This window comes from Haliotis rufescens, unplaced genomic scaffold (assembly GCF_023055435.1).
Source record: "Haliotis rufescens isolate VD_foot unplaced genomic scaffold, xgHalRufe1.0.p SCAF_22, whole genome shotgun sequence".
In the NCBI taxonomy this organism is placed as follows: domain Eukaryota; kingdom Metazoa; phylum Mollusca; class Gastropoda; order Lepetellida; family Haliotidae; genus Haliotis; species Haliotis rufescens.
The window spans coordinates 6,237,403-6,263,014 of record NW_025963913.1 but is presented as its reverse complement, the minus strand read 5'-3'; the positions used below and the strand labels follow the sequence as shown (position 1 = coordinate 6,263,014).

General features: G+C 44.4%; 1 protein-coding gene across 1 annotated transcript; it reads right to left on the bottom strand.

The window, feature by feature from the left end:
• Positions 1-1,317: 1,317 nt before the first annotated feature.
• LOC124118209 lies at positions 1,318-23,971 on the bottom strand. Its single transcript, XM_046480331.2, has 10 exons — positions 23,709-23,971; positions 11,885-11,954; positions 11,519-11,680; positions 8,318-8,422; positions 7,832-7,986; positions 7,241-7,319; positions 6,193-6,242; positions 5,806-5,980; positions 5,030-5,135; positions 1,318-3,306 (listed from the first exon to the last, which is right to left on the bottom strand). Exons 1-10 carry the CDS (start codon positions 23,731-23,733, stop codon positions 2,551-2,553), a joined length of 1,683 nt encoding a protein of 560 aa, XP_046336287.1. The 5' UTR covers positions 23,734-23,971; the 3' UTR covers positions 1,318-2,550.
• Between the last annotated feature and the right edge of the window lie 1,641 nt (positions 23,972-25,612).

The following is a 25,612-nucleotide window of genomic DNA, read 5'->3' as shown; positions in this document are numbered from 1 at the left end:
CATGGTTGCGTCGACATGCCAAATGAGGCATGGCGTGTGGTCTCAATACTTGATCAATGTACAGAGCTGCTGTGACGCCATTGCCTCTCCCTGGACCGATGTTCTGAAAGACCATAGGGCCTACCCTCTATGCAAGACCAATGCCACCCAACACCATGATGCTCGGACCACTCCACGAGTCGCTCTCAACAACACAAACATCCGAATAACGTTCCCCACGGTGTTGCCAGACTCTCCCTCTGCCATCTGCTGTTGAGATACAGTAACGGCTTGACTGAGAAGATGACTCTTCTCCACTGCTGGTGGCGCCAATGCTGGTGCTGTGTTGCCCACTTTTGATGGTCCCGGCGATGACATGTTGTCATAATGGGTCCTCGGTGTGGCCTGTGACAGTGAAGGTGTCTGTTCGTCAATCGTCGACGCACGTTGTCCGCACTAATGTGTCGCCTGTGTGTCCCCATGGTCTGTCGAGCAGTTTCCGCAGCAGTAACAAAGCGATCTTGAAGATGCTGTCGCACAATCTGACGATCCTGACGTCCGGCGGTGACAGTGGTCGGTCTTCTTTAGTTTTGGTGGTCTGGTACCGTTGCTGGAGCCTGTATATGGTACTTACATTGACTTGAAATGCATTGGCTACTTGCCGGGCGGTTTGTCCATCTCGCAATCGTCCAAGGGCTTGGTATCGCTAATTTCTTGTCAATCTTTGTATATGGTAGCAATTCAATAACGAATGAATGTTATCCGATCTGGGTGGATTTTTATAGGGCAAGAAATGGGGGAACGCATGTGCATTTCAAATTTGCACGGACCTCACGTGCATCGGGTTACCATGGCCGTTGCCGTGATGCGTTTGGACGATCGGTTTTATTGTCGTCTGCTTTGTTTTTTAGCATCAAATTTTATTTTTCCAGACAAGATAATGTTAAATTTTAGAAACTTTGTCAAAAAGTACCCAGATATTTAAATGACAACTTTCCATGCAATGTTACTTTTGCGGCTCAGTATATATATGTCCGTTATTCAGTTATGGCCTGATGAGACACACACACACACACACACACACACACACACACACACACACACACACACACACACACACACACACACACACACACACACACACACACACACACACACACACACACATATACACACGTACGCACGCACGCACAGACACACGCACGCACATAACGGACAGTATCATAATCAATTCATAACCCAAGAGGACACGATGACGGCGGACAGTATACACTCACGCGCTCACAGACAGACAAACACGCACAAACCGCGGAATATATGACACAATAATAACAGTCAAAATATTGACTGTATATTTACATCAATCACACAATATGATGGTGGGAACTAAAATGAACTTATACACAAACATTGATAATGGACAAATGATGAGATTTATAAATAAACATACAATATGTTCCAGAAACAAAAAGATTAGCTTACTTACTTCAACAAAATACAATATTTACATTGTGTTTGAACGACGCTTGTATACGTGCACTCAGGCCGCTGTCAGCGGCATTAGAGGTACATCATTGTTACATCAATATATACCGCACTATATACAAATATACAACATATGTCAACATGTACCGAGCAGTGGCTTCAGTAAATAAAGATACAGGGCAGAGTTCAGTTTCGAGACATACTGCATGTCATGGAGCAAGTATACCATTCATTTTGGACCAACTCGAGCACATTAATGAACCACCTAAATATTACTTGCCCACGTTCATGGGCAAACATAGCCCTGATCAAGACAATAGTTATTTTGTTTCTATCTGTTCGTTTCGTGGAACAAAAAACAATCAAATAACAAGTACTGTACAAATATTAGAATGCATAAAGTAACATACTGTATACAATTGCATAAAACATATTTCGCAGTTCATAAATGGACAAGCAATTAGTCCTGATGAAAATAAATATTTTGTTGTTGATTTAAAACAATTTCTTTCAAGTCGCCGCGGCAAAAGACGGGTTCGAATTCCGCTGACGACAAACGTTTTTCATGAAATTGTTCTATCATCAAGATAAATGATAAGGAGAAAAAGACGTTCCGTCCAAGCCAAGTAGTGTTTAGTCAGACCACGGTCAAAGACAAAGGAGCAATGGTTTAACTATGACTAATACATTGATATGGAAACAATGGCAAAAGAATACCCAGTGACGATTTGTCTGACAACCACAGACAATAGCTAATGAAAACCTCACGATCATGTACAGTGAAACACTATTACTCCGTACGTAGCTATTCAACTGAAGTCGGTCGGATTAACACATTTGCGGATTAGGTATCGGATTAAAATCACTTTATATACATGTAAGTGTTCCTAGTCGTAATCGTCTGGAAGGTTGAGATTCCAGATTAACAGAGTCCGGACTAAGGAGGTTTAACTGTATATGTTAGATTTAGAGGCTCTGGGTACATACGCAACCGCGGCAGATGGGCACAGATGCCCCTCGAATATCACATACCTATGTCAGGTTCCATGTATGCACACTGCAACTGATTGGCTGCACTGACACGCCCTACTCCTCCAGGACGAAGTAGTCATTTTTTATCTCCGGCTCCCCTGTGTCTGGTTGATGCTGCTGAATAGCAGGCCCTGTTAATCTCTGATAGTCTGGTGAACAAGTACTGTTCCTGTCTTCCTCGCTCTGTTTGTAGGTCGTGGCCAAGTCAAACCCTGCGTCTGGTGACAAGGCAAACTCATAGTCATCCCCACGGTGACTCACAGAGTCCATCTGATCCAGGCTGGGCTTGTTGAGTTTTTGGTAATCATGAACTTCATTGCCTCCCAGAGGGGGTGTTTGGCTACAGCATCCATCCATCCCTACATCTCTTTTCCCAGTCGTTGCACTATTCTGACCGTTCTCGTCATCTAACTTCATATATTCCCCATCTGCACCAACACTTGATGCCTCTGGTAACACGGGGCTTGTCTCTGCGGGTTCAAGGACGAAGTATGGATTGCTAACACTGGGTTGTGTTCCATCGGTCTGTTGGGAATCCTCCTCCAAATCAAGGTAGTCGTTGTTCCCCGACGACAGCCGTCTCGGAGATTGAATAGTTGTTCTAGGTGCGGGCACTGGCTTGGTTGTTCCTGATGGGGCAGGTTCTCCACCATCAGTGCGCCGGGCGAGAGCCTCGTAATAACCTTGACCTCCGGAGTTGTAAGTAACGCTCCGTAGGTTGGAGTGGACAAACACGGACTCGGACAGGTCACCTCCGAACTTAGAGTGGACAACGGATGTGGGTCCCTGTTGCAACAGGTCGGGAACGCCCTGAAACAATACCGGCATACCATTTGAGATACTCACGATCATTTGATCGAGATTGCTTTCTTACCCTGCCTTTGTGGAGGCGGTTGTGACGCCTTGTGGTTAAAATGTTCGTTCGTCAAGCCGAAGGCCTGGGTTCGATTACCTACATGGGTACAACGCGTGGAGCCCATTTCTGGTGTCCCCCGCCGTGATATTGCTGGAGTATTGCTAAAAGCGGGACCGCTTCCGTGGTCGGCGCGTCATACCAAAAGACGTTAAAAGATGGTACATGTTGTTACCCTGTCTGGTGCTCGTCAGTAAGGGGCTAAAACAAGGACTGGTCGGCTCGGAGTCAGTATACTGTGTCTGAGTGTGGTATTCATGTTAAACTGCGGCATGGTATCTCAGGAGGCTAGCACTATAGAATAGGCATTAGTCCGGACTAGTACAAGCAGACACACACACACACACCAACACACAAACACACACACACACACACACACACACACACACGTCGCTATATAGTGCAATAATCTTGAATGCGGCGTTAAACCCAAATGCACCTCACCTCACCTAAAAGCGGCGTAAAACCATACTCACTCTTGTCTTTGTGGAGCGAACTTACATTCAAACCTTTAGCGACGCTAGGTGAGGTGCTATGCGGTTCAAGATTGTTTTACTTATGTAGTGACGTGCATGCACGTCTGCATGTGGCTCTTTGAACTAGTCCAGACAGATGTCTGTTGTTTTGTGCTTGTTCACTGAGATACAATGATACATTTTAAACATGGCTTACTAGCCCAGACACAATATGCTGACTCCGAGCAGACTTGTTTTATAAAGTACCACATTTTAAGGTCTTTTGGTAAGACGCGATAGACACAAATAACATTAACATTCTCATGTGATCTTCTGAGGACTTGTGATTGGTTGTTATGATTTTGACATATTTTCTCTTTCAAAATCAGCGTATATCACTGTGCCATCAACATTAGACATTATGACTTATATTCATATATATCGAAGATATAATATACGTTGCTTGCAGATCTTAGACAGTTATATGAGGTACCATATTATGTATAATGACTGAAATTTCACTTAGGCAAAGCGCCAAAATTTATCAGTATATTTTACAAATATTTTCCCGTCAGATTGACTAAAAGTTATTAAGAAGTGCAAAAGGGCTTTAAAACACCACAATATAATAATTATGCAAGGATTAAAGGCAAAAATGTAAAAAATAAACATTGACTTTTGTTTTCTATTAATCCTATCATTTTTAGTCACTGGGTGATGAAATAAAGTGAAGCAATTTTTTGCAATTCATAATTATGATATAAAGAATGGAAAAATAATTGTAAGATGACTGAAATATTTCGGCGTTTTGTAAATTGCCTTATGGAAAGTTGCAGTCATTTTACAGATTTTACACATTGACTGCAGTATGAAATACTATGATATGTTTGCCTTCAAATAGTCTTCTCTAGGTTTAAGGAGGAACTGGATAACCTAGTAGTTAATCATAAGGTGTTCGGTAATCGCAAGGTGATATTTATGCACGGTGTGAGTTCGTTCTTGGAGTTTCCCGTTGTCTTGTTCGATTATTGCTAGAAGTTGGAACGTTCTGACAAATACTTTATCCGCTATTTGTAAAAGTAGCATTTTAGACTGGCACCTATTATAACAAAAAAACAAAAAAAAACACACAAAAAACGTGCAGTAAATGAATGTATGTGCTCACTGTGTCGGGCAGCTCTTCATATATGACGTTGTCTTGGGGTCTGTGTTCATAAGTGTTCAGAGGAACACGCGGGCCCGTCCTCTTCACTATCGACGTAGTAGGAACACTGTGATAAGACAATAAGACATCAACTCCTTATTGAATTAATTCAATAAATATGCAGGGATACATACAGTAACACATGTATACAAGACGCATAACTCAAAAACTCAATGATGTATCGCGCCCTCATAATCACAGAATCAAAATTTCAAAGTATCAACGTGGTTCGCCCTGCATCCTTTGTGATCGACAATTTGATATTCTGGGTTGGGATTTTATATCCAGAGTAGATATATGAAATATCTAATATCAAAAGAACCGTCCTTACAGCAAATTCCCATACCCCCTCCCCCTTCCGCAGCTGGCTGTTCGATTGCAGGGTTCCGTGGCAGAGACGGTCAAAATGGTTGCTTATTTGGGACATCCACATGGGTGAGACTTAGTTCAGCTTTATGTGAAACATCCAAAGTGACACAGGTCCTGAACATTTACCCTTTGGGGAACTCTGTGAGGACGGTATATTGTTCTGACAGACCAAGTAAGGAACACAATAAGGGTGTGTGATGGAGTTTACGCACGCACGGACGCATGAACGAACGAACGCACGCAGACATTCAATGACGCTGAAGGAGAATCCGCCTAATTGTAGTATATGTATGAAGGATAAAACCTGGAGGAGGATTAGGAAGCTGCTCTAATTATATTAGTAATCAAGGGGTGAATCTGACCAGTACCTTCTCTTCTTTCTCCTTCTCCAGCAGAAGACGCCACAGACAGTCCCGAGTATGCCGAGCAGTAGACCCAGCACCACAATCATGACAAGAAACACTACTCTGAACTTGAGGGACATCGCCACGGGGGAGGTGGTGGTCGTGCTGTCTCTGTAGGTTGTCTGTCCTGGCCTGTCACCTGCAGGAGAGGAGAGCAATGTGGACACACTAACATCCTCCAAATGTGTATTTTTACAACGCGTAATTATAATATATTAACCCCTTGAATAGGAATATAGATAAACGTCGGTCGCTTTTTAGATACATAAAGAAGACCAGGTCCAAGATATGGTATATTAATTTTATGTGGGCATTGGAAGCAGACAATTACTTTTCGACTAATATACTTACATTCAATACTGTCTAGAGCTCTTGATAAACACACTAATATTGACAGGAATCTGAAATAATAGTTTGGTTTCGACGTCAGTGTGTGTTGTTTGTTTGTTTGTTTAACGCCGCACTCAGCAATATTCGAACAGTATGACGGCGGTCTGAGAATAATCCAATCTCATTAAAATCAGATCTTAGTTTCGCTATCGCTAAACAAAGATCTGAGGAGATCCCCTTACGGGTCACGTCAGAACGACCTTTCGCGAACTTTGACCGACCACTGAAACGAATAACAAGAAGTCGATATCAGCCAATGAGAAAGCAGCTTTCTCGATCTTTACGGCACTCGTTTCAACCTGGCGACTTCCATTTCAGGCTACACTTGAAAAATATGTTGACATAGTTCTCGATTAAAATTTTGAAAACTGAACAAACGAACATTCCAGAATGTCTTATATATGGTTACGATTGTATGGCAGTGCTTCCCACGTACCGTGCAACGCCTCCTCCGTTCAAATCTTTTTATCCCACGGAAGCGAGAGAGACTTGACGGAATCAGTCGTACGGGCCGTAACTGTCGTTCGGGATACCCCGTGTTAACGTTTTCGAGGTTTCATGATCAGAAAACACATTCCGACTGTCACTTTCATGATCTGGTAAGCGACGCTTTGATTGGTCGGATGAAAGGTCGTTCTGACGTGACCCGTAATGGGATTTCCTCAGATCTTTGTTGAGCGATTACGAGAAGTGAGATCTGATTTTAATGAGATTGTAAATAATCAAGTCTGGACCAGACAATCCAGTGATTGACATCATGGGCATCGATCCACGCAATTAGGTTTCGATGACATACATCGATCAGGTCAGCGAGCCTGACCAACCAATCCTGTTAGTCGCCTCTTACGACAAGCATAGTTACCATTTACGCAAGTATGGGTTGCTGAAGACCTATTCTACCTCGGATCTTCACGGGTCTCAGTGATTAAAGTGGAGCAAGTAAGATGTAGGACTGGTAATAAAAGCAATAAATATGTAGATAATTATTAAAGTGTTTACACATACGTACTTGGTGTCTCTAGCTTCCAACGAATCCTGTTTAGGATGGCATCTGACAGTGAAATTATTTCTCAAGTGACAGTGAAACTCTGAAACAGATGAACAATAATCCAGTTGAAACATCGATTAAGAAACGATTATTGTACTAAATATAAAAAAGTGTACTAGAATCAGTGCGGATGCACGGGTGGCGATGTCAAAGGCCGTGCAAGTCGCTGCGTAGAATTGCGGCCCTTATGCCTTTCATATGATGATCGGGGGTTCGAATCCCAGATTCCCCTGATTGTAAGCACCATACTCGTGGGTGTTGGTTTCGAAGACATGCATCACTTTGTGCCCCCCGCCATCAGCTTATGATGTCACTGAAATATTGTTCGAAGGAGGGGTAACCTTACTCACTCAGTCATCAGTGTGCCGTGAGTATTATTTTATGCCGCTTTATGACTTTGTCCAGCCATATCCCGACAGTGGACAGTAAGTACCTTCACACGGTGTATTCATATTGGGATTCGAACCCGGCGTGACGACCGATCATCTTTACCCAGTCTACTCCTCCGTCCACTGTTGTATGAATATATTTGGTATGACTACAGTGGTGTACCTTTCGATCTGTAGGTGAGTGTGGCCTTCTCTGAGATGTTGTTGTTGCCAAGACAACTCTCTAGGACAGTCCGATTGTAGTCTGTTTCTAGCATGTTGAAGTCGCAATGATGAGGGTGGTCCCCAGACGAAGTACGACAGATACAGTTATGAAATCTGAAATAGCAGGGGGTTTATAATGTTTCTATGAATAATATTACAAATTGTAATACTATTAAATTTTTATATGATAAAATATTTTTTAATCATTTTTATTCTCAATTCTAATCCAGTGGATGATCTAGAATATGCTAATATGAAAATATTTCTCCTAAATTAAACTGGTTCTTAAAATATATATCACGCTGAAATCTCCTGAATGGATGCCTGAAGTTACTATTCGGACAGGTACAATACCTAATAAATATGTTTTGTAATACGATGCAATTCACGGAAATTGTCAAATCGTTCACTTCGTTTTAATGTAACATGTAAGGTAGAAACCTACTTTTTAATTTCTTTCTTAAGCTGTTGAGATCGTCGTTGTCGCTGTGCCGCTGTTTGAATGATAACGTTTCCACTCCGGTCGCCGTAAACACATCGTGCCGGGGTTCTGTGGATTGAACACACATGTTGGGTGAAGTGAGGAACATATTACGTGTAAGAAGTTCTTAAACTACGTCATCACTACATTCGAAGATGCTACGTGTATTTTATTCTAGTGGAGTTAGTGAGGTTTTACGCCACTTTTAGCAATATTCCAGCAATATCACGGCGGGGGACACCACAAATGGGCTTCACATATTGTACCCATGTCGGGAATGGAACCCGGGTCTTCTGCGTGACGAGCGAACGCTTTAACCTCTAGGCTACCCGACCGTCCATTATTCTAGTGGAAGGAACACGACATTGTTTAATACACGATGCTAATTTCCATTTTCAGTTCGTAAAATGCGTGTTCATTATAAACGTAGTTTACTGTATGTTCAAATGCTGCACAAGAGGCAATGCAATACAATATCCAAACTCTTGTTCATTGATGCAGTCAAATATACATAATGATTAACTGCAAACGTTCCTACCGTTGAACGTTTCTTAAATAAGGTCAGATTTCAGGTTTTAGCTTTGGAAAACTAAACCACGAATAATTGCCAATAACTCCTAGTTTCTCATACATCATCATGTTACCGTGACGCATGAATCTTTCCTAACGAGCATAGCTCTAGCTTATCTTCTGTTTTTTGCTGACGATGAACCTTAAACAGATATCATTCCTCGGAATTGTACTCTTGTTTCTTACCGGTTTGTTTAATGAGTGTAGTTCGAACCGCAGAGGCTTGCTGACACTATGTGAACAAGTGTGTCTGTTTACGTGGCTTATACAAAAATAACTGCGGGATTACACTGCAAGTTTCCAGCAGTATGACGGCGGTCTGTAAATAATCGAGTCTGAACCAGACAATCCAGTGATTGACATCACCTTCATCGATCCACGCAATTGGGATGACATGCATCAATCAAGTCTGCGAGCCAGACCACCCGATCCCGTGAGTAGCCTCTTACGGCAAGCATAGTCACCTTTTGCGGCAAGCATGAGTTGCTGAAGACCTATTCTACCCCGGATCTTCACGTGTGCATGACACTGACAAGGTAACAGAAGTATTGTAAAATCTGCCACACACTTCCTTGCTGGCACAACATGAAAGACAGTTATGATACCAGATGTGTTAATGTATACAGTTTACATTGGTGAATGATGTGGACGTGATGAAGCTGCCTATACGACCTGCTGTGATGGCCAGAACAACCTTTCCCTCAAGGTCGGAAGTACGGAAGGAACACGACACACAACCTAGTCATAGCACATTAATAGAGCTATTGTTGTTGCAATGATACAGCACAATCACATGCTATCAGTCGTGAGAAAACTATAACCACGAGAGTGAGAGAAAGAGAGATACACAGAAAGTTAGAGAGAGAGACACACGGAAAGAGAGAGAGAGCGAAAGAGAGAGAGAGAGAGAGAGAGAGAAACTACTTTTGAAACTACTGAACGTCAAACATATATATAAACTTTGATGGGGTCTATATAACACATGGCAAGTTGATGCATGTATCATGGTGTCAATCCTGCTCGTCCTGTGGGGACGATTACCTAGTTACATGGTGTCAATCCTGCTCGTCTTGTTGGTATGATTACCTAGTTACATGGGGTCATTCCTGCTCGTCCTTTGGGGATGATTACCTAGTTACATGGGGTCATTCCTGCTCGTCCTTTGGGGATGATTACCTAGTTACATGGGGTCATTCCTGCTCGTCCTTTGGGGATGATAACCTAGTTACATGGTGTCATTCCTGCTCATCCTGTGGGGATGATTACCTAGTTACATGGTATCAATCCTGCTCGTCCTGTGGGGATAATTACCTAGATACATGGTGTCATTCCTGCTCGTCCTTTGGGGTTGATAACCTAGTTACATGGTGTCAATCCTGCTCGTCCTGTGGGGATAATTACCTAGATACATGGTGTCAATCCTGCTCGTCCTGTGGGGATAAATACCTAGAAACATGGTGTCATTCCTGCTCGTTCTGTTGGGATGATTACCTAGTTACATGGTGTCAATCCTGCTCGTCCTGTGGGGATAATTACCTAGTTACATGGTGGCATTCCTGCTCGTCCTTTGGGGATGATTACCAAGTTACATGATGTCACTCCTGCTCGTCCCGTGGGGATGATTACCTGGTTACATGGTGTCATTCCTGCTCGTCCTGTGAGTAGGATTACCTAGTTACATGGTGTCAATCCTGCTCGTCCCGTGGGGATGATGACCTAGTTACATGATGTCAATCCTGCTCGTCCCGTGGGGATGATTACCTAGTTACATGGTGTCATTCCTGCTCGTCCTGTGATTAGGATTACCTAGTTACATGGTGTCATTCCTGCTCGTCCCGCGGGGATGATTACCTAGTTACATGATGTCAATCCTGCTCATCCTGTGGGGATGATTACCTAGTTACATGGAGATGATAATTATATAGCCGGTTTGCCCGACCCAGTTCGATTATTAACATGGTGCCATGGTGGCAGACTATTGCGACGTAAAACGTTGCACTCTCTCTTTTTCTTTCACTCTATATCTGTCTCTCTGTGTCTCACTTTTTCTCTCTCTCGATCTCTCTGTTTATGTGGGTATTTGTGAGTAACATCGGGAACACTGTGTGTTCAGAGAAGCATGTATTATACATGTGACTGTTCCTATAGGTTTCTACCTTACATGTGACCACGGGTACCATCATACCTGAAGGTATAAATGGGGTTGGGAAGGGGATCATGCCACGGGCTAGATGTTGTCTTCAGGCTGTATAGGAACAGACCCGTGTGTATTTCGGATTAGAATAGACCCCCAGTAACCTGTGGATGGCGCAAGATGACCCGTGGATGACCCGTGGAGTCGACTAAGTGAACTCGGTGGTCAGCCTCTGTCACTTACTTTTGTGTATTGAGTGTCATCGAACCTCGACGGCGTGGTTGTTCTCTGGTTTTGGCGTTTGTATGCCTGGGTGCGTGCGTGCGTGCGTGCGTGCGTGCGTGCGTGCGTGCGTGCGTGCGTGCGTGCGTGGTGCGTGGTTGTGGCGTAAACAATAAACACTGTTCATACACATACTTTTGAGAAATGTCGAGGATGAGGGAGATTTTGCATGTACTTACGTGGTTGGGACGTCAGTGGTCGGTGGTCGGGCAGTCACCTGCAGCTGGGGCACTGGTGATGTGAATTCGTCCCGCAGACATATTGTCAGGTCCTTGACAGACCTCATGGTTGGGTCACCAGTCGGACCTCTTGACGGCTTCTCGTCATACATCTTCTCAGCCCTTGGGAGGAAACACATACATGTGAAATGGCTCACGTTTTGGAAAAGGATGTAAATTCAGCCACATGAAAATACGAAGCAACATAGAAACGGCAGTCAACAGCGGGTAGTATGAGACAGCACTTTTACATATATATATTGAACGGGTTTAGTAGTTTTTCAGATAGCTACGATGACTTTAAAGAAGTGAAAAAATAATTATTACCTTTCCGCTATGTCTGGGCCGACTTTCATTGCGCCGGATGCTCCAGACAGAAACACGAACAGGCAGAAACCTAGGGAACAAATGGGGTGGACCATATATCTTACACTGTAGAGAGTGGAGCATATATCTTACACTGTAGAGAGTGGAGCATATATCTTACACTGTAGAGAGTGGACCATATATCTTACACTGTAGAGAGTGGAGCATATATCTTACACTGTAGAGAGTGGAGCATATATCTTACACTGTAGAGAGTGGAGCATATATCTTACACTGTAGAGAGTGGAGCATATATCTTACACTGTAGAGAGTGGAGCATATATCTTACACTGTAGAGAGTGGAGCATATATCTTACACTGTAGAGAGTGGAGCATATATCTTACACTGTAGAGAGTGGAGCATATATCTTACACTGTAGAGAGTGGAGCATATATCTTACACTGTAGAGAGTGGACCATATATATTACACTGTAGAGAGTGGAGCATATGTATTACACTGTAGAGAGTGGAGCATATATATTACACTGTAGAGAGTGGACCATATATCTTACACTGTAGAGAGTGGAGCATATATCTTACACTGTAGAGAGTGGACCATATATATTACACTGTAGAGAGTGGACCATATATCTTACACTGTAGAGAGTGGAGCATATATATTACACTGTAGAGAGTGGACCATATATATTACACTGTAGAGAGTGGAGCATATATATTACACTGTAGAGAGTGGACCATATATGTTACACTGTAGAGAGTGGACCATATATATTACACTGTAGAGAGTGGAGCATATGTATTACACTGTAGAGAGTGGAGCATATATCTTACACTGTAGAGAGTGGAGCATATATCTTACACTGTAGAGAGTGGAGCATATGTATTACACTGTAGAGAGTGGAGCATATATCTTACACTGTAGAGAGTGGAGCATATATCTTACACTGTAGAGAGTGGAGCATATATCTTACACTGTAGAGAGTGGACCATATATCTTACACTGTAGAGAGTGGAGCATATGTCTTACACTGTAGAGAGTGGACCATATATATTACACTGTAGAGAGTGGAGCATATATCTTACACTGTAGAAAGTGGACCATCTATCTTACACTGTAGAGAGTGGAGCATATATCTTACACTTTAGAGAGTGGAGCATCTATCTTACACTGTAGCAAGTGGAGTATGTATCTTACACTGCAGAGAGGGGTCATATGTCTTACACTGTAGAGAGTGGATGATATGTCTTACACATATGGGTTGGCAATGGGTCATATATCTAACACTGTTGTCAGTGGAGCATATATCTTACAATGTTGCCATTGGAGCATATATCTTACACTGTTGTCAGGGCACCATGTATTTTACAATGTTGGTAATGGGTCAAATATCTAACACTGTTGGCAATGGGTCATATATCTAACACTGTTGTCAGTGGAGCATATATCTTACAATGTTGTCAGTGGTGTATAGATCTTACAAAGTAGACAGTGAACCATATATCTTACAATGTTGTCAGTGGAGTATAGATTTTACAATGTAGACAGTGAACCATACATCATTTTATACATTTTAGACATAAAACTATATATCTTTTATTATAGTCAATCAATGATATACCTTACAACGTAGACAATGAACCATATAGCATTTATTGTAGTGAATGAATGGTATATCGCACAATTAGGACATTGAACCGTATATCTCACACTCACCTGTCTGAAGCTTACTGAGTGGTCAGTATTTATCTTACAATACATACATTGAACCGTATATCTCACACTCACCTGTCTGAAGCTAACTGAGTGGTCAGTATTTATCTTACAATACATACATTGAACCGTATATCTCAGACTGGCTTCTCTGAAGCTAACTGAGTGGTCAGTGAATGATATATGTCACAATGTAGACACTGAACCAAATATCTCACACTGATCTGTCTGAAGCAGACTGGGTGGTCAGTATTTATCTTACAATACATACATTGAACCGTATATCTCACACTGGCCTCTATGGGTGGTCAGTGAATGACCACACAAGTAGCTAACATGGACAGGACGCACATAGATGTTTTGTTCTTGGTTACGTATCTACCGGTGTCAGATTCCCTTTGGTTACTTCAACACCAGAGTTGAAGGTGTAATCTAGCTAAAAGCTATTCACAGTTCATATAACGGAATGCACTTCCAGTCAAGCAACATATACACGAATTCAGTGATATTTAAATACAGCTGTTTGAAACATGTTGCGGTTTTTCATATTGCTCTGTATTTGGCAATAGTAATACCCTATTTATGTATACATAAGAAGACATTTGGACATGTCAGTGAGTTTATTTCACTGCCTGTTACATTTTGTATGCAGTACAGTTTCCGTGTATTATAGTCTCTGAGTCACACATGCCTTTTTAAAGTGTTTCAGATTCCGGATACAAACTGCATCATGTACCGGGTTTCACTTATTGATAGTGATTCGCAAACACATGCTTATGATTTTGGTGTGTAGGTCTGTTGTGTTGGTCAGGGAAGTTTAATTACCCTTAACCAGTACATACATAGTCATACCTGAATAATATTTGGTAGTCAAGCAGATACGACAATATTCATCATCATGCGTTGAATGAAAGAAATGTCAACATGTCCTTTGGCTCAGTATAAATCTCAATGGATCATGCGTTGGTGTGGTGAGGAAAGCGGTGCGTTGTAGGTATGGTGTGATGGTGTGGTGTGATGATGTGGTGTATGGATGTGTCGTATGGGTGTGGTGTGTTGGTGTGATGTGTTGGTGTGGTGTATGGGTGTGTTGTGTTGGTGTGATGTGTTGGTGTGATGTGTTGGTGTGTTGTATGGGTGTGGTCTGTTGGTGTGATGTGTTGGTGTGTTGGTGTGGTGTATGGGTGTGGTGTATGGGTGTGTTGTGTTGGTGTGTTGGTGTGGTGTGTTGGTGTGTTGTATGGGTGTGGTGTATGGGTGTGGTCTGTTGGTGTGATGTGTTGGTGTGTTGGTGTGGTGTATGGGTGTGTTGTGTTGGTGTGTTGGTGTGGTGTGTTGGTGTGTTGTATGGGTGTGGTGTATGGGTGTGGTCTGTTGGTGTGATGTGTTGGTGTGTTGGTGTGGTGTATGGGTGTGGTGTATGGGTGTGTTGTGTTGGTGTGTTGGTGTGGTGTGTTGGTGTGTTGTATGGGTGTGGTGTATGGGTGTGGTCTGTTGGTGTGATGTGTTGGTGTGTTGGTGTGGTGTATGGGTGTGGTGTATGGGTGTGTTGTGTTGGTGTGTTGGTGTGGTGTGTTGGTGTGTTGTATGGGTGTGGTGTATGGGTGTGGTCTGTTGGTGTGATGTGTTGGTGTGTTGGTGTGGTGTATGGGTGTGGTGTATGGGTGTGTTGTGTTGGTGTGTTGGTGTGGTGTGTTGGTGTGTTGTATGGGTGTGGTGTATGGGTGTGGTCTGTTGGTGTGATGTGTTGGTGTGTTGGTGTGGTGTATGGGTGTGGTGTATGGGTGTGTTGTGTTGGTGTGTTGGTGTGGTGTGTTGGTGTGTTGTATGGGTGTGGTGTATGGGTGTGGTCTGTTGGTGTGATGTGTTGGTGTGTTGGTGTGGTGTATGGGTGTGGTGTATGGGTGTGTTGTGTTGGTGTGATGTGTTGGTGTGGTGTATGGGTGTGGTGTATGGGTGTGTTGTGTTGGTGTGGTGAGGAAAGCGGTGCGTTGTAGGTATGGTGTGATGGTGTGGTGTGATGATGTGGTGTATGGATGTGTCGTATGGGTGTGGTGTGTTGGTGTGATGTGTTGGTGTGGTGTATGGGTGTGTTGTGTTGGTGTGATGTGTTGGTGTGATGTGTTGGTGTGTTGTATGGGTGTGGTCTGTTGGTGTGATGTGTTGGTGTGTTGGTGTGGTGTATGGGTGTGGTGTATGGGTGTGTTGTGTTGGTGTGTTGGTGTGGTGTGTTGGTGTGTTGTATGGGTGTGGTGTATGGGTGTGGTCTGTTGGTGTGATGTGTTGGTGTGTTGGTGTGGTGTATGGGTGTGTTGTGTTGGTGTGTTGGTGTGGTGTGTTGGTGTGTTGTATGGGTGTGGTGTATGGGTGTGGTCTGTTGGTGTGATGTGTTGGTGTGTTGGTGTGGTGTATGGGTGTGGTGTATGGGTGTGTTGTGTTGGTGTGTTGGTGTGGTGTGTTGGTGTGTTGTATGGGTGTGGTGTATGGGTGTGGTCTGTTGGTGTGATGTGTTGGTGTGTTGGTGTGGTGTATGGGTGTGGTGTATGGGTGTGTTGTGTTGGTGTGTTGGTGTGGTGTGTTGGTGTGTTGTATGGGTGTGGTGTATGGGTGTGGTCTGTTGGTGTGATGTGTTGGTGTGTTGGTGTGGTGTATGGGTGTGGTGTATGGGTGTGTTGTGTTGGTGTGTTGGTGTGGTGTGTTGGTGTGTTGTATGGGTGTGGTGTATGGGTGTGGTCTGTTGGTGTGATGTGTTGGTGTGTTGGTGTGGTGTATGGGTGTGGTGTATGGGTGTGTTGTGTTGGTGTGTTGGTGTGGTGTGTTGGTGTGTTGTATGGGTGTGGTGTATGGGTGTGGTCTGTTGGTGTGATGTGTTGGTGTGTTGGTGTGGTGTATGGGTGTGGTGTATGGGTGTGTTGTGTTGGTGTGATGTGTTGGTGTGGTGTATGGGTGTGGTGTATGGGTGTGTTGTGTTGGTGTGATGTATGGGTGTGGTGTATGGGTGTGTTGTGTTGGTGTGTTGGTGTGGTGTGTTGGTGTGGTGTATGGGTGTGGTGTGTTGGTGTGGTGTGTTGGTGTGGTGTATGGGTGTGGTGTATGGGTGTGTTGGTGTGGTGTGTTGGTGTTGTGTGTTGGTGTGGTGTATGGGTGTGGTGTATGGGTGTGTTGTGTTGGTGTGTTGGTGTGGTGTATGGGTGTGGTGTATGGGTGTGTTGTGTTGGTGTGATGTATGGGTGTGGTGTATGGGCGTGGTCTGCTGGTGTGATGTGTTGGTTGATTTAGTGGTGTGGTGTGTTGATTTGGTGTGTTGGTGTGATGTATGGGTGTGTTATGTTGGTGTGTTGTGTTGTGTTGTGTTGTGTTGTGTTGTGTTGTGTTGTGTTGTGTTGTGGTGTGGTGTGGTGTGGTGTGGTGTGGTGTGGTGTGGTGTGGTGTGGTGTGGTGTATTGATCTGGTGTGTTAGTCTGGTGTGTAAGTCTGGTGTGTAGGCCAGGTGTGTAGGTCTGTTGTGTCAGTCAGGTGTGTTGGTCTCTTGTGATGGTCTTGCGTGTTGGTCTGATGTGTTTGTCTGGAGTGTTGGTCTGGTGTTTTGGTTTGTTGTATTGACCTGTTGTGTGGTTCTGATGTGTAGGTCTTGTTGGTCTGATGTGTAGGTCTTGTTGGTCTGGTGTGTAGGTCTTCTTTTGCTGGTCTGGTGTGTAGGTCCGTCGTGTAAGTCTGGAGATTAGGTCTGGTGAACATGTGCTGACTTGGGGTGTTGGTCTGGTGTGTTGGTCTTGTGTGTTTGTCCCGTGTATGGGCCTTGTGTGTGGGTCTGATGCGATGGTCTGGAGTTTGTTTGTATGGTGTGTAGGGCTGGTGTCTAAGTCTGGTGTGTGGACCTGGTGTGCAGGTATGGTGTGTTGGCCTGATGTGTTGGTCTTGTGTGTCTTTGTTTGTCTGGTGTGTAGGTCTGGAGTGTTGACCTGGTTTGTTGGTAAAGTGTGTTGATCTGGTGTATTGGACTGGTGTGTTGGTCTGGCGTGTAGGTTAGGTGTGTTAGTCTTTAGTGTAGGTCTGGTGTGTTGATCAGGTGCGTAGGTCTTGTGTGTGGGTCTGGAGTTATGGTCTGGTGTGTTAATCTGGTGTATTGGTCTGTTGTGTTGGTCTGGTGTATTGGTCTGTTGTGTTGGGTCTGGTATGTAGGTCTGGTGTGTGGGTCTGGAGTTACGGTCTGGTGTGTGGGTCTGGAGTTATGGTCTTGTGTGTTGGTCTTGTGTGTGGGTCTGGAGTTATGGTCTGGTCTGTGGGTCTGGAGTTATGGTCTGATGTGTTGGTCTGGTGTATTGGTCTGTTGTGTTGGGTCTGGTGTGTAGGTCTGGTGTGTTGGTCTAGTTTGTGAGTCTTAAGTGTAGGTCGTGAGTGTAGGTCAGATGAGTAGGCCTTTTGATAAGGTGTGATGTGTTGATCTTGTTTGTTGCTCCGGTGAGTAGGTCTTGTGTGTTGCTCCGGTGAGTAGGCCTTGTGTGTTGCCCCGGTGAGTAGGTCTGGTATGTAGGTCTGATGTGATGGTCTAGTAAACATGTGCTGGCCTGGGGTGTTGGTCTAGTGTGTTAGTCTGGTGTGTAGGTCTATTGTGTAGGCCAGGTGTGTAGGTCTGTTGTGTCAGTCTGTTGTGTATGTCTCTTGTGATGGTCCTGTGTGTTGGTTTTGATTGTTGGTCATGTGTGTAGGTATGGTATGTTCATCTGGTGTGTTGGTCTGGTGTGTGGACCAGGTGTGTTAGTCTGGTGTGTAGGTCTGGTGTGTAGGCCAGGTGTGTAGGTCTGTTGTGTCAGTCTGTTGTGTATGTCTCTTGTGTAGTCCTGTGTGTTGGTTTTGATTGTTGGTCTGGTGTGTAGGTATGGTATGTTCATCTGTTGTGTCAGTCTGTTGTGTATGTATCTTGTGAAAGTCCTGTGTGTTGGACTGGATTGTTGGTCTTGTGTGTAGGCCTGGAATGTTCATCTGGTGTGTTGGTCTGGAGTGTTACTGTGGTGTTTAGGTCAGCTGTGTTGGTATAGTGTGTTGGTCTTGTGTGTTTGCCTGGTATGTTGATCTGGTGTGTTGGTCTGGTAAGTAGGTCTGGTGTGTTGGTCTGGTGTTTAGGTATGTGTGTGGGTCTGGTGTGTAGGTCTGGTTCTGTAGGTCTGGTGTGTTGGTCTGGTGTTTAGCTCTGTGTGTGGGTCTGGTGTGTGGGTCTGGTGTGTTGGTCTGGTAAGTAGGTCTGGTGTGTTGGTCTGGTGTTTAGGTCTGGTTCTGTAGGTCTGGAGTGTTGGTCTTGTGTTGGTCTGGTGTGTGGGTCTGGTTCTGTAGGTCTGGTGTGTTGGTCTGGTAAGTAGGTCTGGTGTGTTGGTCTGGTGTTTAGGTCTGTGTGTGGGTCTGGTGTGTAGGTCTGCTTCTGTAGGTCTAGTGTGTTGGTCTGGTGTTTAGCTCTGTGTGTGGGTCTGGTGTGTTGGTCTGGTGTGTTGGTCTAGTGTTCAGGTCTGGTGTGTAGGTCTGGTTCTGTAGGTCTGGTGTGTTGGTCTTGTGTAGGTCTGGTTCTGTAGGTCTGGTGTGTTGGTCTGGTGTGTAAGTCTGATGTGATGGTCTGGTTAACATGTGCTGGCCTGGGGTGTTGGTCTAGTGTGTTAGTCTGGTGTGTAGGTCTGGTGTGTAGGCCAGGTGTGTAGGTCTGTTGTGTCAGTCTGTTGTGTATGTCTCTTGTGATGGTCCTGTGTGTTGGTTTTGATTGTTGGTCATGTGTGTAGGTATGGTATGTTCATCTGGTGTGTTGGTCTGGTGTGTAGACCAGGGGTGTAGGTATGTTGTGTCAGTCTGGTGTGTATGTATCTTGTGATGGTCGTGTGTGTTGGACTGGATTTTTGGTCTTGTGTGTAGGCCTGGAACGTTCATCTGGTGTGTTGGTCTGGGGTGTTAATGTGGTGTGTAAGTCAGGAGTGTAGGTATAGTGTGTTGGTCTTGTGTGTTTGCCTGGTATGATGATCTGGTGTGTTGGTCTGGTAAGTAGGTCTGGTGTGTTGGTCTGGTGTTTAGGTCTGTGTGTGGGTCCGGTGCGTTGGTCTGGTGTGTTGGTCTGGTGTTTAGGTCTGGTGTGTAGGTCTGGTTCTGTAGGTCTCGTTCTGTAGGTCTGGTGTGTTGGTCTAGTTTGTGAGTCTTAAGTGTAGGTCGGGAATGTAGGTCAGATGAGTAGGCCTTTTGCTTAGGTCTGATGTGTTGATCTTGTTTGTTGCTCCGGTGAGTAGGTCTTGTGTGTTGCTCCGGTGAGTAGGCCTTGTGTGTTGCCCCGGTGAGTAGGTCTGGTATGTAGGTCTGATGTGATGGTCTGGTAAACATGTGCTGGCCTGGGGTGTTGGTCTAGTGTGTTAGTCTGGTGTGTAGGTCTGGTGTGTAGGCCAGGTGTGTAGGTAGGTCTGTTGTGTCAGTCTGTTGTGTATGTCTCTTGTGATGGTCCTGTGTGTTGGTTTTGATTGTTGGTCATGTGTGTAGGTATGGTATGTTCATCTGGTGTGTTGGTCTGGTGTGTGGACCAGGTGTGTTAGTCTGGTGTGTAGGTCTGGTGTGTAGGCCAGGTGTGTAGGTCTGTTGTGTCAGTCTGTTGTGTATGTCTCTTGTGATGGTCCTGTGTGTTGGTTTTGATTGTTGGTCATGTGTGTAGGTATGGTATGTTCATCTGGTGTGTTGGTCTGGTGTGTCAGTCTGTTGTGTATGTCTCTTGTGATGGTCTTGTGTGTTGGTTTTGATTGTTGGTCATGTGTTTAGGTATGGTATGTTCATCTGGTGTGTTGGTCTGGTGTGTCAGTCTGTTGTGTATGTCTCTTGTGATGGTCCTGTGTGTTGGTTTTGATTGTTGGTCATGTGTGTAGGTATGGTATGTTCATCTGTTGTGTCAGTCTGGTGTGTATGTATCTTGTGAAAGTCCTGTGTGTTGGACTGGATTGTTGGTCTTGTGTGTAGGCCTGGCATGTTCATCTGGTGTGTTGGTCTGGAGTGTTAGTGTGGTGTGTAGGTCAGCTGTGTTGGTACAGTGTGTTGGTCTGGAGTGTTAGTGTGGTATGTAAGTCAGCTGTGTTGGTATAGTGTGTTGGTCTTGTGTGTTTGCCTGGTATGTTGATCTGGTGTGTTGGTCTGGTAAGTAGGTCTGGTGTGTTGGTCTGGTGTTTAGGTATGTGTGTGGGTCTGGTGTGTTGGTCTGGTGTTAAGGTCTGGTGTTAAGGTCTGGTTCTGTAGGTCTGGTGTGTTGGTCTAGTGTTTAGCTCTGTGTGTTGACCTGGTGTGTTGGTTTGGTGTGTAGGTCTGGTTCTGTAGGTCCGGTTCTTTAGGTCTGGTGTGTTGGTCTTGTGTGGGTCTGGTATGTAGGTCTGGTGCCTAGGTCTGGTTCTGTAGGTCTGGTGTGTTGGTCTGGTGTTTAGGTATGTGTGTGGGTCTGGTGTGTTGGTCTGGTGTGTTGGTCTGGTGTTAAGGTCTGGTGTGTAGGTCTGGTTCTATAGGTCTGGTGTGTTGGTCTGGTGTTAGCTCTGTGTGTGGGCCTGGTGTGTTGGTCTGGTGTGTAGGTCTGGTTCTGTAGGTCTGGGGTGTTGGTCTGGTGTTTAGGTCTGGTTCTGTAGGTCTGGGGTGTTGGTCTAGTGTGTTAGTCTGGTGTGTAGGTCTGATGTGTAGGCCAGGTGTGTAGGTCTGTTGTTTCAGTCTGGTGTGTATGTCTCTTGTAATGGTCTTGCGTGTTGGTCTGGATTGTTAGTCATGTGTGTAGGTATGGTATGTTCATCTGGTGTGTTGGTCTGGAGTATTATTGTGGTGTGTAAGTCAGGTGTGTTGGTATGGTGTGTTGGCCTTGTGTGTTGGCCTGATATGTTCATCTGGTGTGTTGGTCTGGTAAGTAGGTCTGGTGTGTTGGTCTGGTGTTTAGGTCTGTGTGTGGGTCTGGTGTGTAGGCCTGGTGTGTGGCCTTGTGCGTGTCTGGTGTTTAGGTCTGGTGTGTTGATCTGGTGTGTAGGTCTTGTGTGTTGGTCTGGTGTGTGGGTCTGGTTAGTAGGTCTTGTGTGTTGGTCTGGTTCTGTAGGTCTGGTGAGTTGGTCTGGAGTGTAGGTCAGATTAGTAGGTCTTGTGAGAATGTCTGATGAGTAGGTCTGGTGAGTAGTTCTGGTGAGTAGGTCTGGTGAGTTGGTCTGGAGTGTAGGTCAGATGAGTAGGTCTGGTGAGAATGTCTGGTGTGTTGATCCGGTGTGTTGGTCTGGTGTGTTGGTCTGGTGTGTGGGTCTGGTAAGTAGGTCTGGTGTGTTGATCTGGTGTATTGGTCTAGTGTATTGGACTTGTGTGTTGGTCTGGCGTGTAGGTTAGGTGTGTTAGTCCTTAGTGTAGGTCTGGTGTGTTGTGTCGGTGTGTTGGTCCGGTGTGTGGATCTAGCTTGTGAATCATGTGTGGTAAGGTGCGTATGTCTGGTGCGCGTGTTGGTCTTGTGTGGTTCTGGTTTTTAGGTCTGGTGTGTAGGTCTGGTTCTGTAGGTCTGGTATGTTGGTCTTGTGTGGGTCAGGTATGTAGGTCTGGTACGTAGGTCTGGTTCTGTAGGTCTGGTGTGTTGATCTGGTGCATTGGTCTCGTGTATTTGACTGGTGTGTTAGTCTGGCGTGTAGGTTAGGTGTGTTAGCCCTTAGTGTTGGTCTAGTGTGTTGTGTCGGTGTGTTGGTCCGGTGTGTGGATCTAGCTTGTGAATCAAGTGTGTTAAGGTGCGTATGTCTGGTGCGCGTGTTGGTCTTGTGTGGGTCTGGTATGTAGGTCTGGTAGGTAGTTCTGGTTCTGTAGGTCTGGTGTGTTGGTCTGGTGTGTTGGTCTGGTGTGTTGGTCTTGTGTGTGGGTCTTCAGTGTAGGTCTGGTGTGTAGGGTCGGTGTGTTGGTCCGGTGTGTGGATCTCGCTTGTGAATCTAGTGTGTGGTGAGGTGCGTATGTCTGGTGAGTAGGTCTGGTGTGTTTTGCTGGTGTGTGGGTTTTCAGTGTAGGCCTGGTGTGAAGGGTCGGTGTGTTGGTCCCGTGTGTGCATCCAGCTAGTTAATCTGGTGTGTTGTGAGGTGCGTATGTCTGGTGTGTTTGGCTGGTGTGTGGGTTTTCAGTGTAGGCCTGGTGTGAAGGGTCGGTGTGTTGGTCCCGTGTGTAGGTTTGGAGTTTAGGTCTGATGAATAGGTCCGGAGTGTAGGTCTGTTGAGTAGGTCTTGTGTGTAGGTCTGATGTGTCCCGGGAGTAGGTTTAGTGTGTTGATCCGGTGTATTTGTTTGATGTGTAGATCTGGTATGTTGGTGTGTTGTGTGGGTCTAGCTTGTGAGTCTTGTGTGTAGGTCTGGTGCGTAGGTCAGATGTGTAGATTTAGTTTGTAGTGCTGGTTGGTAGGCCTTGTGTGTGGTTTGTTCATCCGGTGTGTTGCTCTAATGAGTAGATCTGGTGTGTAAGTCTGATGTGTAGGTCTGGAGTGTTGGTCTGGTGTGTTGGTCTGATGAGTATATCTGGTGTGTTGGTCTGTTGAGTAGGTTTTGTGTGTTTGTCTAGAGTGTCGGTCTGATGTGTTGGTCTGATGAATAGGTCTGGTGTGTTGGTCTAATTTGCATGTCTGATGTGTAAGTCTGGAATGTCTTTCGCATGTGTTGTTCTGGTTGATAAGTCTGGTGCTTAGGTCGTTTCCGTATAGGCCCTTGTTAAATTGATGTAGCATTGAGAGAGAACAATACAAACACAAACAATTCATAAGCTATTCATCTGACGAAAGGATACGATACGAATATAATTCACACAGTTCATTACAAGTGAAAGAGTGACTGCATTCAGTATCTCGGCGTATATAACGGCACACCAGCTGAAAGTGAGGGGGATTCCGAAGTGATTCAGGTCTGGGGCGTTTATTACATTTACATTGGTATGGTACTGACTAAATTACGGCTACGTGTTGGTGTTTGTATATAAAGACCTATAATGAAGATAACACTAAAATTACGACCTTCAAGAAACCCCATAGTCCAAAGTTTTAAAATAGTTATTGCCTATAACATGTTTTAAAGTAACACACATATAAGTGCGGAAACATGCAAGACTTATATACAAGGTAATGAACTCACCCTTGATGATCCCAAGCGACCCCATATCAGGCCTGGTCGTGATAAGTTGTGTTGTTGAATGTATGATGTAGATGGGACAGGGGAAGGAAGTAAGTACAAGCTCGACTGATGACACATCGGAACACAGGGGCTTGTGCGGGCAAGTGGAGCCTGACCGTGGAGATGTCAGCACCACCTGCCATCAGCTGTAGGATTCACAACGTCCATTGCCCACTGCATAATTATAATGATACCCATAGCTGTCGGCAGCTTAAGATCCGTATGTGGGTCGGTCACGTATGGATTTTATTAGCTTTACTCATAAAAGTATCGGTTTCGTTGACGAACTTAAACTGCCTTATATTTAACACTTCGCCAATGTTTCCGCGTGTGTATTAATTTTATATTAACTGGTAGTTTGTTAAAGGGAAGGGGTTCGGTACGATATGATCCATCGTTCAGTGCAGTAACACACATGCCCTTCTTAAACCGTGTGGCCCAATTGTTTAAAGCGTCGCAATTAGCCTTGCAGAGTTGCGGCCCTTTGGCGTGACAGAAACATAGGATCCCAGATGCACCCTGAATATGTTTCTAAGTTCCAGCACTATATTCACATACTCGTGGGTTTTTCAAACCTTTAGACCTGCGTCGGCTGACACATCGTGGTACAACTGAAATACAGCTAATTAAATCATACTCACTCACTCATTCAAAATTTAATATTATATTGTATTTAAGTTTGTGCGTCTCTACATTTGTATTTTGCTGAGAATTGCCCCCTCCCTCCCTTAGTAGTGCCAGGATCAGCTAAAACAGGATTCAATACAAAATTAGTCCTAATTATGAACCATGGTTTCCAAGAGCAAAACCCACGGTACATGTTTAAGCGATACGACGTAACTGTTAGCGGCGTTAAACCCAACTCAGTTTATTTGTCACTCTTATTCTAATAAGATTCTTTTTAGCGTCAAATAGTGTTTATCCATGTTAGGTAACAAAAATAATCGGGAATTAATTGTACCCTCCGAACAAACATATTATAATACTTATGTGAGATTTATTTCGGTTACACTCACTAAACAATATAGGATTTGCTTCGAGCTGATTGATTAGTTGACGCCAGTTTGTACTGATTGTGACTTCATGTCTGCGCATTGTCAAAACAAATTGAAGATGACGTCCTCCATCGAAAAAGACTGTGACGTCGTTCCAAACAAAGATTGACTCAGCTGTAACAGAGATGGGGTTCTCATGACCTCTGTTGACATGAACAAAGGTTGCACCCGTCGATACTCAAACCACCCCTTAACTGTTCAGCATGTGTGTCTTGCCCCACAAAGTACCCTTATTAATACGACTACCTTTTCTTTACATAACATTTTGAAACGGAGACTCGTTTAATCTGGAATATATGACACTTGTTTTATTGATAACTTCTTTCATTCTTCGTCACGACGATTCAGAGCTACGTCTTGCTCCTTCGGCAGCGAATTCCTGTGAAGTGTATGACGTGCAGTTCTTCCATCAGGATAAACAGCGTCTGACATCCCTGGCTCTCTCATTGTAACATTTCTGTAGCTGCGATTATCTTCAATATGATGAGACAAGCACCGCGCCTACTTCCTATGAAACTGGTAGAGACATGTCCTCATTACTAGCAATAAATATTTCAAATAACTACATGCCAAAAACTTACATATGTTGATGTTGATGTTGTTATATGAAAATATATATTTGAGGGCGGATTCCATTACATTTCAAATAGATATTTTGAAACCGTATTTGTTTCAGTGAGATAAGCTATGTATTCGTGAAACATATCAAACATAAAAGCCTTTTGCGATAACGAGTATCACAGTTTGTGTGTAAGATGAAAGTTTTACTCTATTATGAAAAAACCCCGCTCACTTGCCCTACATATGCGT